The following is a 21,953-nucleotide window of genomic DNA, read 5'->3' on the forward strand; positions in this document are numbered from 1 at the left end:
ATAAAGACAACCAGAACTGCACATGGATGTTTATAAATAACTGCTCCATAACTAGTGGAAATGCAAGTGGGAGCAATAGCTCATCACAGACCCAACTAGTTTATCTATGTGCTATGCTGTTAGAAGACCGAAATACCTATTTTTAACTTTTGCTCTATACATTTTGGTAGCTAATCATCACAACTTTTGTTATCAGAGCTACCAGAAATAGCTTACCACGTGCAACAGTATTTTTGTTATAGTGCACACAAAATATACAGATATTATATACATGCATAAATACACAAAGAGATTCTGATGCAAATAAGGATTTATCATCAGCTTCAAGCAATGAGATTTATTACAGTATATAGTTGTTCTGTCTGTTTTTCCACAGACATGCATTATCTTGAAATAAAAATTAATGGCTAGGGAAATAATGCATCAATATACCATTTGAAACACTCTCTCAGTCCATGAAACTCTCTATCTTTAAAGAGTTAGCAGCTCAAAACACTTAAAGAAAATAAAATAAATTAAAATCCCCTCAGCATAGAAAGAGTTGCTTTCCAGTTTCTTAATACTGGTTATAAGTCATTAGCTGCATTAACTAACAATAGCCTCCATGTATTGCTACTTTTTCTAGTTACTCTTCTTTTACCAGCAAAAATCTGAACCATCATTGCGACAACATTAACACCACTACCATCCTTGTACCGAATCCACCCCTCATTTATTATAGGGAGTTAGGGACAGGCTACTACAGGAAATAAATTCTATCCAGAATGGCAAGGGATTTCTTTCAGAACGCATATTTTGAGTTGTCGTCTTTATAAAGAAAGTTCTTAATCATTACAGAGAGAATATTAGTTCATACAAAGTGTATATATACATAAAAAATAATTATATACACATACATACTACCTATATATTATTGTAATAATCATCAAGTCAGTGTGTGTCTAGTACAGTTCCTGGGTTTAGAGTGTTTGTTTCATTTCTTTTCAAAGTCTGTATTGTCCTCTTTTAATATCTCCCACATGCAATGCAGAAAAATAGAGGAATCTGTTCAAAACCTGCATTTTTATTCATGATGTCTTCCTACCAAGAGTGCAGCTGTTTCTTCAGTTATCACTTCCAGGTGGTGAGTACAGGCTTTCCCGAATCTCTTGCCCGATTTCCTTTTACTCCAGTAGATTGCCCAGAACGACTTCGCAAGTCACGATCAGGCCCATCACTTTGTGCCATCTCTTCATCATATCTGAAAATAAGATAACCTGTTCAATGCCTTGTCCTGCTATTCACTACACAAACAAGAGTGGGTCCTCTCTATTCTATTTTGCTTAATATCCAGCACTGAAATTTAATACAAGCTGTTCTACACACAGGTTTACACATGCATTGTTTGATATGCAGCTATTATTCAACAAAATATACTACCACATGATGTTACAATACAGATCAACTGAAATATCTTCAGCTGCTTTTTGAAAGAAACAAATCATCTGGCAGCTTTGGTTAAACTCCTGAGTTTGTGAAATTTTATGCTTGTGAAATTTCACATGTACTTCTGTATTTCTCCTCACTATGTAGGTCTGTGGCTAAGCAGGAACGCCAGACTGCTGGCAGTTTTAATAAAGTCTTATGCTATTGCTTCAAACAGAGGATTGTTAGCTGCAGTGTTAAAAAACTCCACTGTTGCATCAGAGAACAGAGTAGGGAAAGAATGAGGTGGACAAACAACAACGTGCTTAAATTAAATGCATTCAATGACACATATTTTGTAACACTTAACCACAGTGACAAGTAGTTCTTTAAATATCTAAGCATATTATGGCCTCAGATAACCTCAGTATAAACTTACCTTTCAGCTGCTATGCAAATTCCAAGCAGAAATTGGCTATAGATGCATAATGTAATTATCAAAAGATAATACTACAATATTTTGTACAACAGTCATAATATATATTTAGTTACACTATTGTATAGGTATTTGCAGCTACCATGTATATAACACTCACTAAAACTTAAATCATAATTCATCCAACACGTACATATTTAACTGTCTTTCCTAGTATATAGAAAGAGTATTTAAGATCAGTATGAAGGAGTGAATCAACTATGTACGTAACCGCATTCCTGACATACTGAACAATTGTACCACTAGTCCTAGAGAACCTATCTGAACATTTTCTCAAAAAATACGAGAAACCGTATCATCATTAAATCAGTGTTCCTCAGCATAAGACCAATCAATCCTAGCTCCAATATAAAGATCTCTGTCTCCTTCATTTCTCCCTCTGTAATACAGTTGGGGAATTTAAAAAAAAAAGAATCTGACAACTCATTATTACTACACACATGACTTACAGGAGTCAAGTGGCATCATTTGTATGAACTGAGAGAAAATTTGTATCATAAAGCTATTATATCTATTTAACTACCATCTCTATATTACACTCAATACAATTAAAGTTCTACACATGTAGAAGACAAACACACTCTTTGCCTCTATCCCTTAAATCTAGCTGGAAGCTCAGAAGGTGCAGGCAGGGGCTTATCAGACAAGTAACATTGCCTGGAGACAAGGTGAGGCAACTCTGCTTTAATGCACTCTCACCTCCAATGCTGCTATTGCAGCTCCAAAAAAATGACGTGGTACTTTGTGCCCATTTTTCACATCAGAATGAAGTTCACCTTATCTCTGTGGTCTACATTAGGCATCCAAAAAGTGAGGTGACTGAAAAACATGTGCATTTATATAGAACATTGATAAAACTTACAAGACTTCATAATTGCCAAGAACCTCTTTTGGTGGAGATTTATTCCATTTACAGTCTGGAATTTCCCCATTAGGCACAGCAATGTTAAGCGTGTCATTTATAAGATTATACTTCAAGATGCGATCATTAGCAGTACTGGAAGTAAGAGAAGGGGAAGCATTAACCTACAAAAGGAAAAAAAAAAAAAGCATCAATTTTTTTGAGTGGTATATAGTTCTCCAAACAGCATGTGTGATGACTATATAGAGAAATTAAGACTAAGTGTCTGAAAGCACATCTTTCAGTTCCTCAGACTGGAAGGAATCCCCCACTGGGTATTTTTCTTTTTACTTAAAGACAAAAGTACCACACCACTAAGTGCAGCATCAGCCTAAAAATTTTTGTTGAAACTAGATTCCCCAGGGTTAATCAGACAAGACATAGGTTTTTGTTTAATTTTCTAAGCTTATATGGATATAAACCCCCACACATTTCAGTGCTTACAATTTGCCTGGTTCACTCCAACAGCTGTTATATACAGGAATCTGTGGGGTTCTTCTAGGTAAACAGCTTTTATTTATGTTCTTAATCCGAGTTCTCCTCTGTAAAACTGTGAGCTGCAGAAACACGTATGTGCTCTCTATTCAAAGCACTAAATTGCATCTTGTTTTAATTAGAACTGGGGTTCAATTAACATATCTCTTGTGTTCCACATTTATTATGGAGAAGTACCAGAACAATCAGAACAACAGATTTTTTAGTATTTTCTTTTTATAAAGTCCATTTACCTTTGATCTTTCACTTCCAATTAGATTGAGAAGGAAGAGGGATGGATAAAATTTATGTTGAACGTACAGATTCAAAATTAATACACTAAAGAGAAATTTATGGGGGGGAAAGAGGGGGAAAGCCTTCCAAATATCCCAATTATCTTTTGTGTGCCCCTTTTCTTTCATCTCAACCTGCAACAGTAAGGCCATGACAGCTTTTAAAACTTAAGTTCGATGTTATGCTCCACCAAGCCAATGCCAATTTTCCAGCTACTGGTAAGAGTATCTAATAGGGCTGCTACATTCAGACTGCCTCTGCAGTGCAATTGTAAGAATACACTGGATTTAACAGATAAAACAGAAAGCCACAAACAAATAGAAACACCAAACAAAGAGGAAACAAAAGCACATGCTAGCTTGGTGATCACATGGCCTATTTTACTTCCAACATTTTTCTTAATCTACTTACCTGAGTAACAAAAGATATTGTTTCAAAAGAGGAAATACTACATTGAAATCTACTTAGTTTTATTCTGTGAAATGAGAAGAAAGTGTTTTTCCTGTATTTTATATAACTTTACCTCAATTAGCCATGGTTTAAGCTTGTCATCAATGATAATGTCATATCCATAACACTCAAAGCAGTGTTTATCATTATTCATTACAGGCTAAAAAAAAAAAAAAAAAAAGGACAATGTCTGTATTAAAATCAACAATTCAGTAAGTAACCTGATTACACACTTTGTTTGCCAGAAATCACGTCATTACATTACAAATCTTCTACAACAGTTTTCAGTGTTGTAACTCTAATATAAGCTTGCTAAATAGTAAGTTCAAGATTGCCTCTTTTTTCCAAGCTATATTTCAATATTAATGATTGCATTAATGCCAAGTACTAAGTTACATTAATTTTCTATTATGTTGTCATATTTTGCAAAAGTAATAACAATATTTAAAGCCTGCATGCATCAGGAGAAATCAGGAAGTTTTACAATTTACATAACACAGCTTCACATAATCGTGAATTCTTTAAACTTCAGAAAAAGAAGACTTATTCAAAATTTATTTTATTATGCTGCTGGAACTATGCAGAAATTTGAGGTCAAGCAATTACCAGATACATTTTAAGATTATAATTAACTCAAGTCAACTATGAACCCAAAAGCCAATAGAGACCAAGGACCAAGTTGTCCTTAGATGCACATCCTCTAGAGAATCTGTAGTTTCCCAGCATCTGCTAAACATTTGCAGTATGCACAGTAAGAGTTTTCTTCTATGCAAATCTCATCAGATCTTTTAAGAAACCTTTGTAACAAGTTAGTGAGATGTTTTCCCCTAGACTAATAATGAAAGCTTTTCAGTTCTTCAGGGAGTGAAAGGGGGAAAGAAGAACAAGCATCTCTCATTACATTTGCCATTATCAAAGACAGAGGACCAAAACATTTCACGCTCAATAATTCTCAACACTTTTTCTCTTCTCTTTTAAGGTTCTGCTAACATTTGGATTAAATCCCTTTTCTTGTCACATCTGGTTTCAAATATGATTGCACAGCAGAGGCTGAGTTGAGCCATGCTTCCCCCCCTCCCACTGATCCTAGCTTCATGACCTTGTCCCTCTTCCTCATGCTGATTCTGGCGTTCATCTGGTCCTTCAGTGAGGTGATTCAGCTTTTTACACTGGCAGAATACTAACCCATCAATAAAGCGAGACAGTAATTGTCAGTTGGGTGAATGAGCTGATTCAGCTCATGGTGGTGCCAGGACCAACCCAAAAAGAGATGACGGGTCCATGCACTTGGTAACAGGACAGTCCGTGGCACCAGTGAGCTATTCGGTTACCCCAGCTGACCCACAGAGCGATACCTGCTCTCTAATGTAATCATGGGATATTATCCAAACACTAGAAAGTGACTCAAGCAGGGGACTGGTTGCTACTTTTTTTTTCCCCCCTCTTTTTTTAATAAGAGTTCATGATAACTGCACGACTCATGTATAAAAGAGGTGAAAGTAAGTTATGTAACTGCTGAACTAATAGCCTTACGTTTTCTTTGATAAATTGTCCTCCAGAGCTATTTTTTCTTTGACACATTTGTTATTGCTGCAATGACGTCACGTGCCTTGGCAGAGCTTAACGCTATTCACAAGGGCAGTATCAAGCCATATTAAATAGTTCACAGAGCCCTCAAGCAAAGAGATTCGTTCACTTCTTCAATACACACAGATAGCCCACCCACCTACCCAAGATTCAAGTTTGCTCAGCTAAGAGAAATCAAGAAAGAACAGAATTGCAGAAATCAGCATCAAGACCGTCAATCAAATAGCACGAAATAGATTTTAGGGGTTTTGATGGCAAACTCACTTTCATGGTTTATGAGAAGCCTGCAGCTGTAATGCTATCGCTGGCAGCATTCCAGGAACAGTACTCACCGCAACAGCCTTCAGCGACTGCACAATGATCCAGTGAATTTCATCAAATAATTTGTTTGTGACTTCCTTTCCACGGGTGCTCTCCAGATACAGGCGTAAGTTACTCACTGTCCACTTGCCTCCATGGATATGATTGTAATCATCCTGAAGAGTTAAGCAGTTAATTCAGTCTAAGATTTTGAAATTGTTCAACAGTTTTGTTTCATTCACACAAAAAGCCCACTTATACTTCTATACAAGTATTGCTCTAAAAACCAACTAAGCAAATTGGTTTTACTCTATTTCACAGCTTTAAGAAGACTTCAGCTTTACTTTGAACTGCCCTCTATATAAACAACTGTTTTTATTATAGCTGTACATGTTTATATCACACATGTGATCACAAATCAAGTAATAAATCTTTCTTAGAAGAAAAAAAACAGCAAGTACTTTGACAGTTTTATAGTAAAACTTAATTTATGATTTGGAAATACAAGTTTTAAAATGTGAAAAGAAAGAATTGAACTTTTTCATCCTTTGGGGATAAGGGAGAATTAATTAAGTGAGCAACAGCTAAATTTCACTGAAGTTAGCTGTTTTAAAATGCAGCACTTTTGAAAGCGCTTGTCTGTGTTTATTCATTTAAAATGGAACTTATCTGTTCACCAAAAGGCAAACACAGCATCTTCTTAATGGTGCTGCTGAAAACAGTTACATCCAAAAAGACAGTGAAATGACACCTGAATTATTTTTAAAGCTTAAATTTTCAAGTAATTCAGTATTTTGATATACAAAACCCACTAAGTGCTACTGAAACAGAACGGGGCGGGGGGGGGAAAGGAGGTTACTTTCTATTTGTCTTTTTCAGAGGCTATCAATGCTCTGCACTATATTCTCTTTAAACAGGAAGAGCAAACTAAGAGTATTCTTACTGATGGAAAGACACACATTCAGCTCTCAAATAACTCAGGAAAATTCTTCATCCCTTTATAAAGGTACTCACAGCATTTTTAAGAATTAATGAATGTATGCCTGCTAAATTATAAAACACAGAATACATAGAGGAGAAAAAGTTCTCAGAGGAATGAAATCTGTCGCCCTCTAAGCCAAGGTCAGAGAAGCCTCTATCTATTTTTAAGCTTTTTCTACAGCTCCCCCTAAGTAAATTTGGAAAACTGGACTGTACAAATAAAGATCTGAAACATGGTTCTCAGGACTTGCTGCATGGAAAAAATGTCTTGAGACCAGATTCCAGCAAGGGAACAGAGATCAAAGTTTCAACCCTCTTTGCATTTCAGAGCAAGTATTCCAATCAAAATAGATTGCAACCGGGTAGTGCTTTACGCAATCACAACTGTTTAATTAAAAATATTAAAATAAAATATTGCAGGCTACATAGAAGATCACTAACTGAAAATAATTAAGTAGAAGAATTAGCGTTGCTTTGTTTGTATTACACATGCAGTGAATAATAACTTAGAACTGCATTTGCCAGCACAAACATTAGGATGGGTATACTGACTTACCCTCCTTCCTTCATTTTCCTCTTTCCCTCTCCTCGATACTAACTTGTACACTTTTCAAATTAGGGATGCTTTCCCATGAGCTGGTAGGGTACAAACACACCAGAACTCTACAGTTCATGTAGGGCTTAAAGTAGAGATTAACAGCTAGAATTTAAAGAATTTTTCCAGACCTCATCATAATTTTGATAAATTGCTTAACAGTTCAAATTAGGTTCTTCTTCTAAAACTGTACAGCCTAAGTGCCTCCAAAGTTACAAAATACCTTTAAAACAGAAGGACAGATAGGATGGACAGGGTGGCTTTACATTAACAGAAGGACAGATGGGATGGACAGAGTGGCTTTACATTAAACTTCTCTCATTTCCTTCTGCAAAACTCAACAGATATTAGTGAGTCAGAATTTATAAAATGTTTTCCAAATCCTGGAGTAATGACTCCACATTTTTAAGCTGCTACTTCTATACCCATTTCTGCTGTCCTTTCTTCTCTCAAAGTAAGCTCACCATCACTTTCACTTCTACTTTTATTTGGGAGAAATCTTGAAGGCCATTCTTTAATTGGTAGAGAAGATGAAAGGGTGCATAATAATGCAATAGACAACATATCACACGCCTCACCTCCTCACTGCTCCTGGCAACAGCACCGTTATTTATCCTCTAAGTTGTATGGAATCTGCTTTTACCACAAATAATTCTCAGTGTGCCCTGTCAAACCCTAACGTGTTTGAAGCACTTCACAAATCAGCACCTGAGCAAGAAAATGTTTGTAGTACTGAAAAATGCAACATTTAAACACTTACTCTGGTTTATAACTACTGCCATAAGTGACATTTATAATTCACATTGTTGTTACAGCAATATCCAGATAAAACCAGTTCTGCTATGCTGCCCATCTTACAGAACAATAATAGACAGGGCACATTTAGCAAGGTTGCAATTTAAGATACATTATATGTATCTTGTGTGTGAATGTATGTGCATACACATATGAATATATATGCACGAGTGTATGTGTGAGTGTACTCTTAAAGAGTACTTTTCTGTACTCTTAAAATAAAACCTATGAAATTAGGAAGTGCAACAATAGAATTTTAATTACTGTAACAGAGGCACAGCTTATAAATCACAGACATCCGCTAAAAAAGCAAAAGGGACAGTCATCATCGTCAAGTGGATTCCCTGAAGAAACAAGGCTTGGAGAGTGATGGTGTACGCCCATCTGTTCATGTCACCCCTGACCCACTGGCCTTTCTTCCCACTGGTGAACTTCAGCCTATTTTGACATAGGGAAGTGCTGTCAAAGCTATCACGTTTCCACAGGTTTTATGAATGTCAATGGCAAATTACAGGACAGAACGGGTCTGCAGGCAGAACTACATCTTTGCCCATTCAAGATGAAGCCACCGTCTGGCCAGACATCAAACATTTATCTCCAAGCTCACAACTGCACATTCCCTTCCCTACCCAGAGAAGGAAGAGGCGGGGTGTGGGGGGGAAACGTAGGAAGAAGCTGGAAAGTACTGTGATGAATAAGTGCTGGAAATAGGAAAGCTGAATTAAGGGCATGGGAGAGAGAGGGGGAAGGGGAAATTAGGAAGGCGATATTAAAGTGCTATTATAAAATACAAATCCACAGGAACCAGGCTTCATTAATTCCACTGCTCGCAGAATCAATTGCTAAGTGAGCATATTAGCATTTAAATGACAGGAGGCCTGAAGAAAAGCCCTGCTTTCAATGACTGCAAGTCAATACTGAAGATATCACAGTCTATTACAGAGCTGCAACTCATTATCTTGCATACTTTTGATCTGCAGTCTTCTGAAATTTATTTATTTCTAAGTTCAAGTATTTTAATTGTGAGATGATGAAGAATATGACAAATAAAACCTTTTTATTCTAAGTTTTGGGGACAATTTCAGAAAATGAGTCTTGCTGCAAAAGAGCACCTAAGAACTCAGTACACTTACCCCATGTTTCTGAATGGCAACATTTGTAAGATGTACAAACATGTTATCCAATTCACTTGTACTTGGTGTATATTTTACTGTGCAAAACCGGCAGAATCCAAGTTTATACCTTAAATGCAAAAAGTCATTAAAATGTGTTAAACCCCAATAAGAAATAAGGAAAAGAGCATCCTAGGATACCATGTACATGTTAAATTTCTTTGTGCAACAAGCGCAACATTATTTTGACTACATTAAACACTCTTTCAAACCAAAATACAAATACATACAATCTTACATGTAGCATCTCAGTGGACGATAAGTAGATACTAAAACATATAGACGAAGATCAAATTTCTTTCCACCAATAAGTAATGGATTGTTGATATAGAGTGAAATCACATAGGCTTCTTTGGAAGACTGAGATACAAACCTGAAAAACACAAATCATGTTTCAGAATGTGACAATTGCAACGATATCATCTGATGAGTCGTTGTCTTCTTTAGAAGCAGTCTGTAAACTTTGGAGTGACTGAAATCTTGCACCTTTTGCCAAGACAATGTATAAATTTGTAGTGGTTAATAATACACATTTGACATCAGACACTATATACCAAAAAAAAAAAAAGTTAAAATACTAAAGCAATAACCAACATCAATTAGCCATTTAAAATCAGTTTTGAAGTTAACAGGGTAGCTGATTGAGCCATTCAGAATGTAGCTCTACAAGCCACTTAGAGCTTGGCATAGTTCAGACAAGCAAAGAGTACGAATTACATTACCTTCATTAGTCAAGGTCTTATACTCCTAGAATATTTGTATTTACACTTGGTGTGCAATTGCAAGCCACTGTGAAAAGCTAAGATAACTTTTAGATTGGGACATTCTTCAGATTCCAAGTCAAACAGGAAAAAAGACTCGAGAAAAAAAGACTCGAGAAAAAAAGACTCGAGAAAAAAAGACTCGAGAAAAAAAGACTCGAGAAAAAAAGACTCAAGTGATATTCAGCCAGTCCCTTCATAACAGGAGAAAAGGTAACATTAGTTATGTGATCAAAACTTTTACTAGTCAGAGAAAAACATAGATTGCTAACCTGTTTCATCCATTTGGAAGCAGATCACCAGCATGAGGTGTATTATTTTGTGCTCCAAATGGATAATGTATTTCTTTCATATGAATACATTCTTTCTTTGTACTAATTTAAAAAAGTGATTTAATATATATTAAATAATTATTGAAATTGCTTAGGGAAAGGTTTTTCTCTTTCTTCCTGTTATTCAATACTATGAAGCAGAACAATTTTTTTTGTGCAACTTTTTCCCCAACAACACTGAAAGCATTTTTATAAAGAATAGTTAATTGAACAGTTCTTTCTACCTCCTCATACCAAAACAAATCGTATTAAAACCTGCTTGAAGGAGGAAGTCAGATAACAGCTGAGATTAAATGCAAAACTAACTATATAATGACAAAGCACTAATAATGGAATACTTTTCCCATGCATCAGACAATTATCATGTTGATGTGGTTCACCTGATTACAGAAAGTACAATAAAGAATTTGGCTTTTAAGAACTTACGAAGATGTTTTGCTATCTCGAGACCATTTTTTAATTTGGGAGAGTTTATTGATTAGAAAGATTCCTTTTCCTTGAGCTTTGCCACAAGGTTTCATAATCCAAGTGCTGGAGGGATTTTTTCTGAATTCTTCAACAAAGAGATTATAATCGGCAGGAAGCATAAAAGTAACAGGAACAAAATCTGAGTTAAGGGGAAAAAAAAAAAAGGTGCACAATTAAGGACACTATATCTGATAAGGCTGTTGACACATATAGACTAACAAAAAGTTTATGTCTTTTCAGTTTTCCAGTCTGGTATTATCCACCTTCATTAAAACTCGTGTTGCTTTTTATCTCACTTGAATTCTAGCTTTAAGTTTTTACTTAAACAAACACTTGCAAAATATTGCATGCTGCTAACTTCAGATCAATAGATCTTAATTCACATGAATAAATTTTCTTCTTCTGTTTATATGCTGTGAAATTAGAGTATAATATACCATTCCAACTTAACTTTATCAAGCTTTCTCAATTTCCTATGTCAGCTTTTACCATTCTGCTTACCACCCTATCATCCTCTGTGTGCAAAAATGTGAATGTTGATGTTGCTTTCTATTTGGATGTGGTAATTTTTATTTCCATGTAACTTGCATTAGTCATTCTTATTTGCTCCCACAATTGGTTTTACCATGCTTACTGAAATCTAAAGAAAAGCATTTCTTGCTTTTTGCTATCAGATTATCTTCCTTCCATCCATACCAAAGTGCTTCTTTCTTACACAGATGAACAGTGCTTTCATTTCACTTTCCCAAGATGTAAATCAACTCGACATATCCCCATCTCTGTTTCACTCCAATACTTTCTGGCCTCCAAAACAACTTTACTCTCCTCATTCCTGATCTATTGTTGCTAGTTTCATTTTGGTTTTGGTTTTTTAATTTTATTTCCTAGCAGTCAATACTTGTCCTCCAACTTCCCCCGAATTTCTCCTCTGAAGAGTTTGTTCATTCAGTTCTGATTAGAACCTTCCAGCTGTTAGGTTTGCAGAAAGCAGCAAACAATTTTAGGATAAAGTGTACTTCATTTAATTGACAGGGACAGAGCATTTCAAGATAGTCACTTTAACACTTCAGAGGTTCACTGCTTTATGCACAAAATGCTAGTTCAATTCCAGGTTACTGACCACAGAGAAAAAAAGATTAATGCTGATAATGAAAACCACATACCCAAATAAATATATTTCCCATTTTCATCCTTTTCAGCAAGAGGACTTCCTTCTTTCTCAAGTTCTTTCCTATATCGCTTGATATTCTTTACCATCAAATCTTTTCTGGTTAGTTCATAATGGTTTGGGAAATGATTGACAATTTGGTCATCAGAGAGACGGTAACCAGTTTCCACACTGAAAACATTTCTGATTGTTTGGACGCTCATCCTGAAAGCAAAGACAGATACCAAATGATTTCTCCCAAGAAACACAACTCAGGAGGACAAAGTTGAATTTTTTTTGTTTGTTACATTCACTTCACCTTTTCTCTCTCATTTCTCTTTAAAGTATAATATTTCGCTGCAGTGACAATCCAACATATCCTGAACCTCTGTTAGCAAAACCAATGAAATCCCGCCAGAGGTTTTATCGATCCCTCTACTATTACTGAAATTGGGGCAGACAGTGAGGAAAGAAAAGTGACAACTTGGCCCTACTGGACTCTGTTGATAGTCAGGTCAACCCCCAGCAGGGCCTAAAAATGACTGATATGCACTCAAATGCTACAGAAGCATCTTTCTAAATCCATTACTTTGCTCTCTGGAAACTCAGCTTTCCTCTTAAAAGCTACAAAAACAACTTCCTACTGACTACTTTGCTATTATTTGGATTGCAAAGGACTTTGAGCATATGAATTGAAAACAGTGATTCAGAGATTCTGCTAAAAACACCCGTAAACACCAGATCAGAGGGCTGCAGTGACAAAGTCATCAAATCACTTATCTACTTCATTTTTCACAGAAGACAGTAGCAGGGCCACGAATATGAAGACTTTTCTGTAGTAGATGTCTCACATTGGAAATTTAAGAATATTTTCTGAATGCCATCAATCTGCTACATTGTGATTTCAGGAAGAAAAAAACAAACAAAAGAAAACAACCAGTCACACAACAGTTTCCATGACTGCCCTTGTCCCCCACTCCCCCTAACTACATTCTAAAAGCATGAGCAGATTACTAGCTTCCTACCCATTTAGATAAGTGGTTCACAAAGGGTACATTTGGCAGCATAAATTGCCATTCTGTCTTATTTGAAAGGGACAATACAAATTGTTTGGTTTACTTGAAGAGCATTGTTTCTGCCAATTAATAGATTAGTGCATTCTAGGACAGCATTTCATGGTCTTATATTAGACAAATGCCAAATAAGAAGCTAGATTATTTACTCTCATCCTCCACCATTATCTTGATTTAATTTCACATTCATTCTCAGTATTGAAATGTTGAATAATTAGTCTGCATATAAATCATTATCACAAAGGAGAAGGAAAGTACAGTTCTCAAGGCCTTTATTACAGGAGCGTGCACTCTGGTAACAGGACAAGCCTCCGTCACATTGATAAAAGAGTACTTTTTCCATATACTGGAGCTGTATACTCTTGGATTATTTTACTTATGCTGTCAGAAAATTTTGGGAAAAGACACATTCAAAGATTCCCCTCAGGCCTCAAATCTCTTTCAACAGTAGAGGAAAAATTCTCCTTACTGCCTACAAAAAATTTTGAATAAGATCAGATATCGCATTTCAAAACAAACAAACAACACCCCCCCAAAACAAACAAACACCACCACCCCCCAAAACAAACATCACACACACACCCCCCGCAAACAAACAGACAAACAAACAAACAAACAAACCCCCCCCAAATCACCAGCCTTTCCCCTGGCCTTTTTACAATTGGTATTCCCAGAAGTGATCGATATCTTGCTAGGTCAGTGACTTTCCACTCCCTGAAAAAAACCTTTGGCAAACTGCAAAGATACACGAGATCATTAGCATGGGAATGGATCCATGCAGATGGGACTTTCTGCCCTGAGGAACACCAATGACTTTAGCAGACCTGCACAGATACAGGAATCTAGCAATACAAATCTGAACAGAAGACTAGCAACAGCATAAGACATTACAGGAGCAACGAAACAATGTTAGACTCTTAGGAGCACTGCAGTAAATTAATGCTAACTTGTGCATCTTTTGGTTTTAATATGTGTTTGGTCAAATTACTAATGGTATTAACATAATTCACAAATTTAGAAATTGGTATTTTTAATGTACTTACCAATAAAAATTCCAGTCTTCATTTTCTGCCACCTGAATCCAGCCTCTTTTTTCAAAGTTGTTTATTAGAACAGATTTTTCTATATCAGTTACCCACTTTACTTTTCCTGCCATTGTCCTAATGCAGAATCAACCTGTTAGTAAAGAAAAGTTTAAAGATGTGAAGTTGAAAACAGGGGAGAATACAAACCAGGAAAGACAGAAGGGAAGAAAAGTAGCATCTAGAAAATACTAAGACAGACAGAAGTAAATTAATTTAAAAAAATCAAGAAAAATAACATCATAGGTTCAGACTGAAACCCTGCATTTGTCAAGTGGACAACTACAAACAAGGACACTAGTTACAAGGATCTTTCGCACTCCCCAGCCAATCCAGCTTTTATGAATAGGCACATAATTCATGTTTCCCCTTAAATATGCTAATGATGGAAATCACCATCGTGCACTTACACAGAACCAAGGGTAGAGCACAGACATTTTGTTATTTCTAACCAAGACTTATATGCATACAAGTTTTTTCGCCTTGCTTTGAAGTAGGAGAGTTCGAACAAAAATAAAATGATTCCAAGAGAAACCCTTACATGCCCTAACAAGAATCATGATTTGCTATTCTGCAAGGAAAGAAACCAAAATAATGCTACCACCGTTGTGTTGTCTTCTCTGTATTTCATGCAACCCTGGTTTTGCCTTCTGCTCTAGCTAGGGCAGGGGATAAACTGACATCACTAAACCCTTGACAGCAGGATTTCTCCAAACCTAAGGTTGTTAAAGCATTCCCTATAAGCTGCATTTCAATTCATGACACCTAGGTGTCACTTTCTACATTAGATGTCTCTCTTGTCCACATCAGCCCTTTCTGTTCGGATCACACAATCATTCTGGTTGGAAGGGACCTCACCAGGTCTCTTGTCCAGCCTCCTGCTAAACACACGGTTAGCTATGAGGTCAGTCAGACCAGGTTGCGCAGAGCTTTATCCAGCTACATTTTGAAAACCTCCAAAGATGCACAGCTTCTCTGGGCATCCTGCCTCACTGTTTGACTGGCCTCATAAGGAAAAGGGGTTTTCCCCCATATATTCTGAACCTCTCTTCTTTCAGTTGATGCCTGTTGTCTCTCATCTGCCCACACCTCACCAGGCTAAAGAGCCTAGGTCTGTCTTCTTTATAACCTCCTCATATGTACAGGCAGGCTGCTGTTTGGTGACCCCAGAGCCACTTCTTCTCCAGGCTGAAGTACCACAGTTGCTCAAGCTTCTCCTCACCAGACAAGTGCTTCAGCCCCTTCACCATCTTGGTAACCCTCCACTCTACTTGCTCAAATTTATTGACAGGGGGCTCATGTCCTCTGATACATTGTGTTACGTCCATGCCCTTTTTGTTTGAGAAAGACAACCAAGTCTAGCAAGGTGGGAATGCATGACAAATGCACCGAAGAAGGACAAGCCCCGCACCCGCAATTGCTATCTCTCTGAAGGGCAGGCTGAAGCTTCTGACAGCAGCAGGCACTCACCTGCTTGCACTCCCCTTTACAAGGGCTGTTTGGCAAGATCCCCTTCACACGGTGTCTCATATTGTGCATTAATGTAATACCAAGGAAGATGGGGGCAAAGAAACATGAACTGAAGCACGTCGTCCTTTGTGTATAGATAGTCTAGAGCCAAAAGCCCACAATCCAGCTGATGTGGACAGAACACTACACTGTATACAATGAACAACATATTTACCCCATCTCTAAGTAAACGGTGAAGCCCAGCCTTCCAGGATCTAGGCCTGATTGATCTACAACTATTAAGCAAGCTAATGTATATTCATGAGCAAATGATAATAACTGATAAAGTCAAGGGTAGACAGCTCTCATAAGCAGTTTCAATGTTGCTATTTAGTCTTTCTGCAGTTCATTCCACAAATTAGTTTTACAATTGCAGCCTAGTGAATTTTCATAGTTACATTTCACAGATATCAACTGCAGAGAAGTGCTAATTCAGAAGAAAATCTCTGTGGGCCAAAAGCAGATTCTTTGGCACACGCCTCTCCCAGGAATAAAAACTGCCATGCAAGGCAGTGGGAGAGAGTGGAGTCACACACAGGTGTGTAACACCATCTACTGTTCCCTCTACATATACTTTTCCATTGAGAAGTCAAAACTTCAAATCAACTTTACTAATGCAGTAATGTAATTAATACAAGTAAGCATTGAATGCAGTTAATGCAATTTCTGCAACTAAGATATTGGACTGGAATTCAAGGGGTCTTCAGTTTCCAGGACTAGATGTGGAGATGTACATCTGTCAGCAAGCTAACACCCCTTCGGTTTCTCTCTTCCTGGGAGGCATAGCCCATTATATAGTGCTCCCCTTTTTCCTTCCTAGACTATTTAAACTGCCAGACTCCAGTAGGCAGAAATATTTACTATTAGACTTTAATTTTAAAATGTTTGAGACACGCTTATTTTTATTCACATTGGTAAAACAAGTTGAAATCAAGCTTAAATAGACAGATAAAAAAGAGTACATGCAGGCTCACAGTCTTTTTGTGTCTGATTATACAACACCTAGTTCTACAAGGTCATGATCTTTCTCTAAGCCTTCCAGATACTACGACAACAAAAATAAATGAATCAAAGGGATTCATTTATTTGTATTGAAGTACGTATGATTCACAGTCAGTGACTCACTAGTATCACACACCACCTTGCTGTGGTTTTAAAAGTTCAGGGATTAGTCAGCTTGGAATAGAATTGTCCCTTCAAAAGGAAGTGCGTTAAATGCTACAATAGCACTAATAAAACACACCATAAAAATCTTCAAGAGGCCTTAAAATCTGTCCTCCACATCTCCAAGCTACCCCGTTAGGTTTACCAACTTCCAACGCCGATGTTATACTGGCTGTGCCTCTGTCTTTATAGAGGCACATAGCTGCTGCCTGGCAAAGATTAAGAGACCGGGTGCGCTGTCACAAGCAGGGCTACTTTGCCAACACTTCTAATGCTGCAACCTCATTTCTACCCTGGGATGCAACGGCCGCCACAGCATCCTTTCTATAGGATTCTTTATGAAGAGATTTCAATGCATGCTGCACATGCTAAGGCAAGGAACCCTGAAAGATTGCATGTACTGATCCAGCAAGTAGATTTTGTGGTAGCAAGTGGGACTGCTCCATGACTAGTTGTGCTGTCTGACTCTCAGAGAATTGCACTGCCTGATTCCAGAAGCCACAGACAATCCAACAGAAGTCTCACCCACAGGAAGGTGAGTTAAAACTAAACCAAAGCTAAAAATTGAGTTAAAACTAAACTAAAGCTAAAAATTGAAAATAACTTCTACTGCAAATAAAAAGAACATTACAAGAGTGTTATTCTTTTCCTGTTTTGGGAACTTCAGGCCTTACAGATCCATCCTGCTGCAGGAGGATTGAAAGGAAAGCAATACAACAGCAGGCTGAAAAGTAGTCCTTGGTTTATGTGGCCAGACTGATCATCTCAGAAGATGTTTAACCAGCCTGTAAACATAATCTTCTGGTTTTGTGTAATTTAATTACTGAAACCCACAAACAAGAAGTCACAGAAATATAACTTATATTAAGCTGTACCAAAAACTTTCTTATTTTCAATAATATAATGTTAATGCTATTTAGTTTTCCATAGGACTCCTCTAATCTGAAATTACATATTCTAGACAATTTGATGAGATTGCACAAGATAACCACGCATACAAACTTCTGGTCAGCTGAGATCGTTAGCTTCAGTAAACATCAAAGAGCTACATAGTGCAGCCCTAGCCAGTGTACAGTAAGTCCTTCTCAGAGCAGCAGACGACCTACTCAGGAGACAAGAAGTACGTAGTATGGGCACAGCAGGCCTGACACTTCTCCAAAGCACTGCCTTTGCTGCACAGACCGGTCCCAGGGGCAGCACGTAAAGTAAAACATAAAAGCCCAGCAGCAGCCTAATCCAAGGCGAGGGCTTCTTGCCCTGGCACAAATTCATGAGGCTTTTGCATCATGGTGAGAACCAAAAGCATCCCGGTCATCATTACCACCGCTACGGAAGCTACTGACGCTGATCGCAGACCATCTTTTCACGCTGCAAAATAAGTGAAAGTAAGTGATGCTGGTGTCTACGGCACCTGGTCTAGCAAGCTCTATTTGCTTCTAACAGTGGAAAACATTAATTGTGGCTCATTATTAAGTTTATTACTGGAAAATCCAGTTCGACTGATGTGGTCCTGCCATCAGAGGGGACCGGGAGGGCCTGCCAGAGGGATGCCCAAAACATTAGGGATAGCAAGGAGCCGAGGACCGAAACAGCCTCATCGCTGAGCTGTCGGAAACCAGGAGCCCGGGGGAGCAGGAGATCACCAGCCGCCCCAGAAGCAGAGGCGGGCACGCCACTCAGTGGAGGCTGCCGAGCTCGGGCCTCCACCAACGCCTCACCAGCGGCGCGACCCGCCATGTCGCGACAGCCGCACGACCCCGGCTGGCTTTGCCACAGCCCTTCCCAGGCACCCTCCGACACTGGGCCCGCAGGGGAACCTGGGCGAGACGATTACCTCCCCCCTCCGTCTCCCAGGAAGGGTCGCGATCCCACAGGGATCTTCAGCTGTCGCGATAGCCCCGGGGTGGAGGGAGGCCGAGCGCCTCCTCCGACGGCAGAGGACGGTTGCAGCCCGCACCGCATGTGCGTATGGGACGGCACAACCCACACCCCCACGCTCACCTGCCGGCGGGAAGGACGGCCGCGGCTCCCCCTCACACCCGGCCGTCCCCACCGGCCGCTCCCATCGCCCCCGCCGGCGGCTCCGCGGCGCGGCCGCAGCCAACCCCTCCCTCATCCCTTCCGGTGCCGCTCCCTAGCAACCGCGACGCGCCGGGGGCGGGACTTCCGGAGAGGAGGCCGTGGCGGGGGGGAGGGAGCTCGGTTGCCAAGGAGAGGCACAGCGGCCCCGCCCCGCGAGCGCCAGGGGATGCGCAGCCGGACGCCGCCGGCGGCCATCTTGTGTTCGTAACGGGGAGGGCTGTGGTGGGTTTTCGCTGCTCAGGGATGACAACCACGTGAGCCCAAACTCTCGGTAGCCGCGCTGCGAGGGAGGAGAGGTGCGGAGGGTGCCTGGAGAGGCCGAGGCCCAGCGCAGGCCCTGAAGGGAAAGGGGTGTTCCCTTTAGGCCTGTGCCAGGCCCCGGCCTCACCTGCCCTTTTCCATCACCCTCTGCATCCTGCGAGGCTGACAGGAGGGCCCTGAAACCTGCCCGACCTTCTCGCCATCATCCACTGTGCCTGGGGCGGTTTTGATCTTAAACTGCTGTGGCCTGGGCCTGCCCCATTGTCAGAAAAAAATCTCCCTGATGAACATCTGATCATGAGTAAAGGGAGGTTTGTGGAAGGTCGTAGCATGACAAAACAGGCCTAGATGCTCCCAGAATACCTAAAACAACTCAGATCACTCAGATGGCGAAGCTGAAGTTCATGTTCAGGCGCATCAGGTGCTATGAGTTTCATTGCTAAATGGCTGTAGGAATATCTTTTTTTGTATTGATACTGTTCTGAGGAAGTATGTGAATTTTCCCCAAAATGATCAACAACTACAATTCTTAGAAGTTACGGCATTAGTGGCTGTGTAGAGAAGCCTGATTTACGCATACAAAATTCCTTCCAAAACCTTATTTTAAGACACCTGACATATATTGAGGTTACTGACATTTTGTGATAGGCCTAATATAAAACAATAAGGTATTACATAATGAACTTCAGAGATTTGAAGAGTAAGGAAAAAATAGCAGTAAAATAAATTATTAATTCTGTAAGACAAATTACTTATTAAAAAATAGATCTGTTAAGACAGTAGCTGGAATATGCAGTTTGCAGTGTGTTGGCATACAGCAAATAACTGCTATGAATCTATATTCCCTAAGAGCCTTAATTCCCCAAAAGAGCTGAATATAATAAATATGCTTTCTGATTTACCATGTTGTCCTATGGTAATAGGCTCAGTTTCAAGGATGCAACTACAGAGAAACAGTTAAATTTAATAATTAATATAACTGAAGCTATTAAATATTCCCTAGTTTAACTACAAAAGGAGCCACAAAATGCAGTGTAGTATCTTCCTTCAGTCACGTGCAGTGGAAATTTCCTGGCACCACATTACCTCTGGCAACAGAAGACAGCATGGAGCAGCCTTCACAGCCATCTTTCAAGCAAGAAGGTAAGTCTGCTGTGCGACAGCTGGCAACAAGAAAAGTAAACCTGAATCTTCTCCTTGCTATTAATCCTTTTTTGTCCCTGCATCCATCATACCTCAGGGGAAAGCTGAAAAAGTACTGCTTTTTAAATGTATTCAATAATTCATTAAGGACAGAAACAGTTGTTTGGGTTTTTAATGTTGGAGTCTTTCAGCTTAATTCAGCAGTCCTTAATCAAAGTTGTAGTTCCATGGTATAAAAAGCTGTTGTTTTGCTGTCTCTCTGAAAATTACATTGACAGTATTACCTCACGGCTAATAATAGATGCTGTAGTTTTTAATATTAATGTATCTCCACTTTGTAACATTATTGTTGCAACAAGAGAAGTTGGGGAGAATTTGAGAACAGCTCAGTTATGCTTACTATTATTGTATCAGGAAATGCTGTAGCAGCATCGGCGTGCTATCTTTGTGACAGAAATTGCTCCTATGATGACATTTGCGTATTTTATTTTAAGCTTGAGTCAACTCACTGAATTAAGCAAGATTACCTGTATGTGCAAAATTAAGCCTGGTTTTGTGAAGGGTACTATTATTGATTTGAAGCGAAGTAAATACAAAAATTGAAATATCAGAACTGGTAAATAGGACAAAGTCCTGCAAGAAGTGATATTACTCAGGTTAATTTCCCTTTTACTGTATTGCACTTTCGAGGCAATTTTCATTAGCCTATTGCACATGTAAGTGTAAACACCATCCTCGCACCACAGCCCTTGGCATGAGTTGGACAATAAGCATTGTCATGTTCCTTTTACAGATGAGTAAACCTCATGTGCGGAGCTCGGAAGCTGAGAGGAAAACGTCCGTGTTACAAGGAGGATTATTACACATAGCGCAAAAAGAAGTGCTACGTGTATACACACACACACAAGCGCTTTTCTACATTTAAAAACTTAGATGCGAAAGTCTACGGACATCCCAGCTTCAGGTGGAGTGCTGTATCTGTTCCACGGTTCTGCTTCTCCTGGTGTTTACCTTCACTCACTGGGAGATGAAATCATACTATAAATAGAGGGCAAAGTCCACTTCCAAGCATTACCCGATAAAGTCTCCTGTTTGACATGACAATAAAGTGTGGAGCAACAGGGGGTTTTGGTTCTTTAAAGCTCTTCTGCCGTAAACTGTGCTCTCTAGTGATGGGCGATACTGACTGAATCAGTCACCACACTGTTATCAACAGCACAAAAGAAAAACACTCGAAGTCCCATGACCTCACTAAACCTTTTGGGCTAGAGGTCAGTAGTGTTTGAGTAGATGTCTCGCTCTCTCTTTAACCCGTCAGGAACTCTGCGCAGGCGGCGTTGCCAGTGCTTCTCCTGCTTTCTGCCCTGCACCCCTCTTCCTCAGGTACCCTCAGGACAGTTGGGGATGCGTGCCCCTCTCCGTTGTTTCTGCAAAGCTGAACAAACTAAGAGGAAAACCTGCTCCTCCCTGCTCAAAAGCGAA

At 39.2% G+C, this 21,953-nt stretch overlaps 1 protein-coding gene and 1 long non-coding RNA gene across 3 annotated transcripts; one reads left to right on the forward strand and one right to left on the reverse strand.

The window, feature by feature from the left end:
• Positions 1-17: 17 nt before the first annotated feature.
• Positions 18-19,108, reverse strand: TTLL1 (TTL family tubulin polyglutamylase complex subunit L1). 2 transcript variants are annotated; one of them, XM_075759769.1, is made up of 10 exons: positions 18,987-19,108; positions 14,274-14,406; positions 12,174-12,382; positions 10,969-11,149; positions 9,688-9,822; positions 9,411-9,519; positions 5,939-6,082; positions 4,093-4,179; positions 2,763-2,926; positions 18-1,240 (listed from the first exon to the last, which is right to left on the reverse strand). In XM_075759769.1, the coding sequence occupies exons 2-10, from the start codon at positions 14,384-14,386 to the stop codon at positions 1,111-1,113; spliced, it is 1,272 nt and encodes a 423-aa protein (XP_075615884.1). In that variant the 5' UTR covers positions 14,387-14,406; positions 18,987-19,108; the 3' UTR covers positions 18-1,110. The 2 variants fall into 2 exon arrangements, with proteins under 2 accessions (XP_075615884.1, XP_075615895.1); XM_075759780.1 differs by lacking the exons at positions 14,274-14,406; positions 18,987-19,108 and adding an exon at positions 12,886-13,021.
• A 149-nt stretch (positions 19,109-19,257) lies between these two features.
• On the forward strand, positions 19,258-21,592 carry LOC142600079 (uncharacterized). The gene is made up of 3 exons (XR_012833541.1): positions 19,258-19,749; positions 20,332-20,471; positions 21,265-21,592. It is a non-coding gene; the product is annotated as an uncharacterized LOC142600079 (long non-coding RNA).
• The last annotated feature ends 361 nt before the right edge of the window (positions 21,593-21,953 follow it).

This window comes from Balearica regulorum, chromosome 1 (genome assembly GCF_011004875.1).
Source record: "Balearica regulorum gibbericeps isolate bBalReg1 chromosome 1, bBalReg1.pri, whole genome shotgun sequence".
NCBI classification, from domain to species: Eukaryota; Metazoa; Chordata; class Aves; order Gruiformes; family Gruidae; genus Balearica; species Balearica regulorum.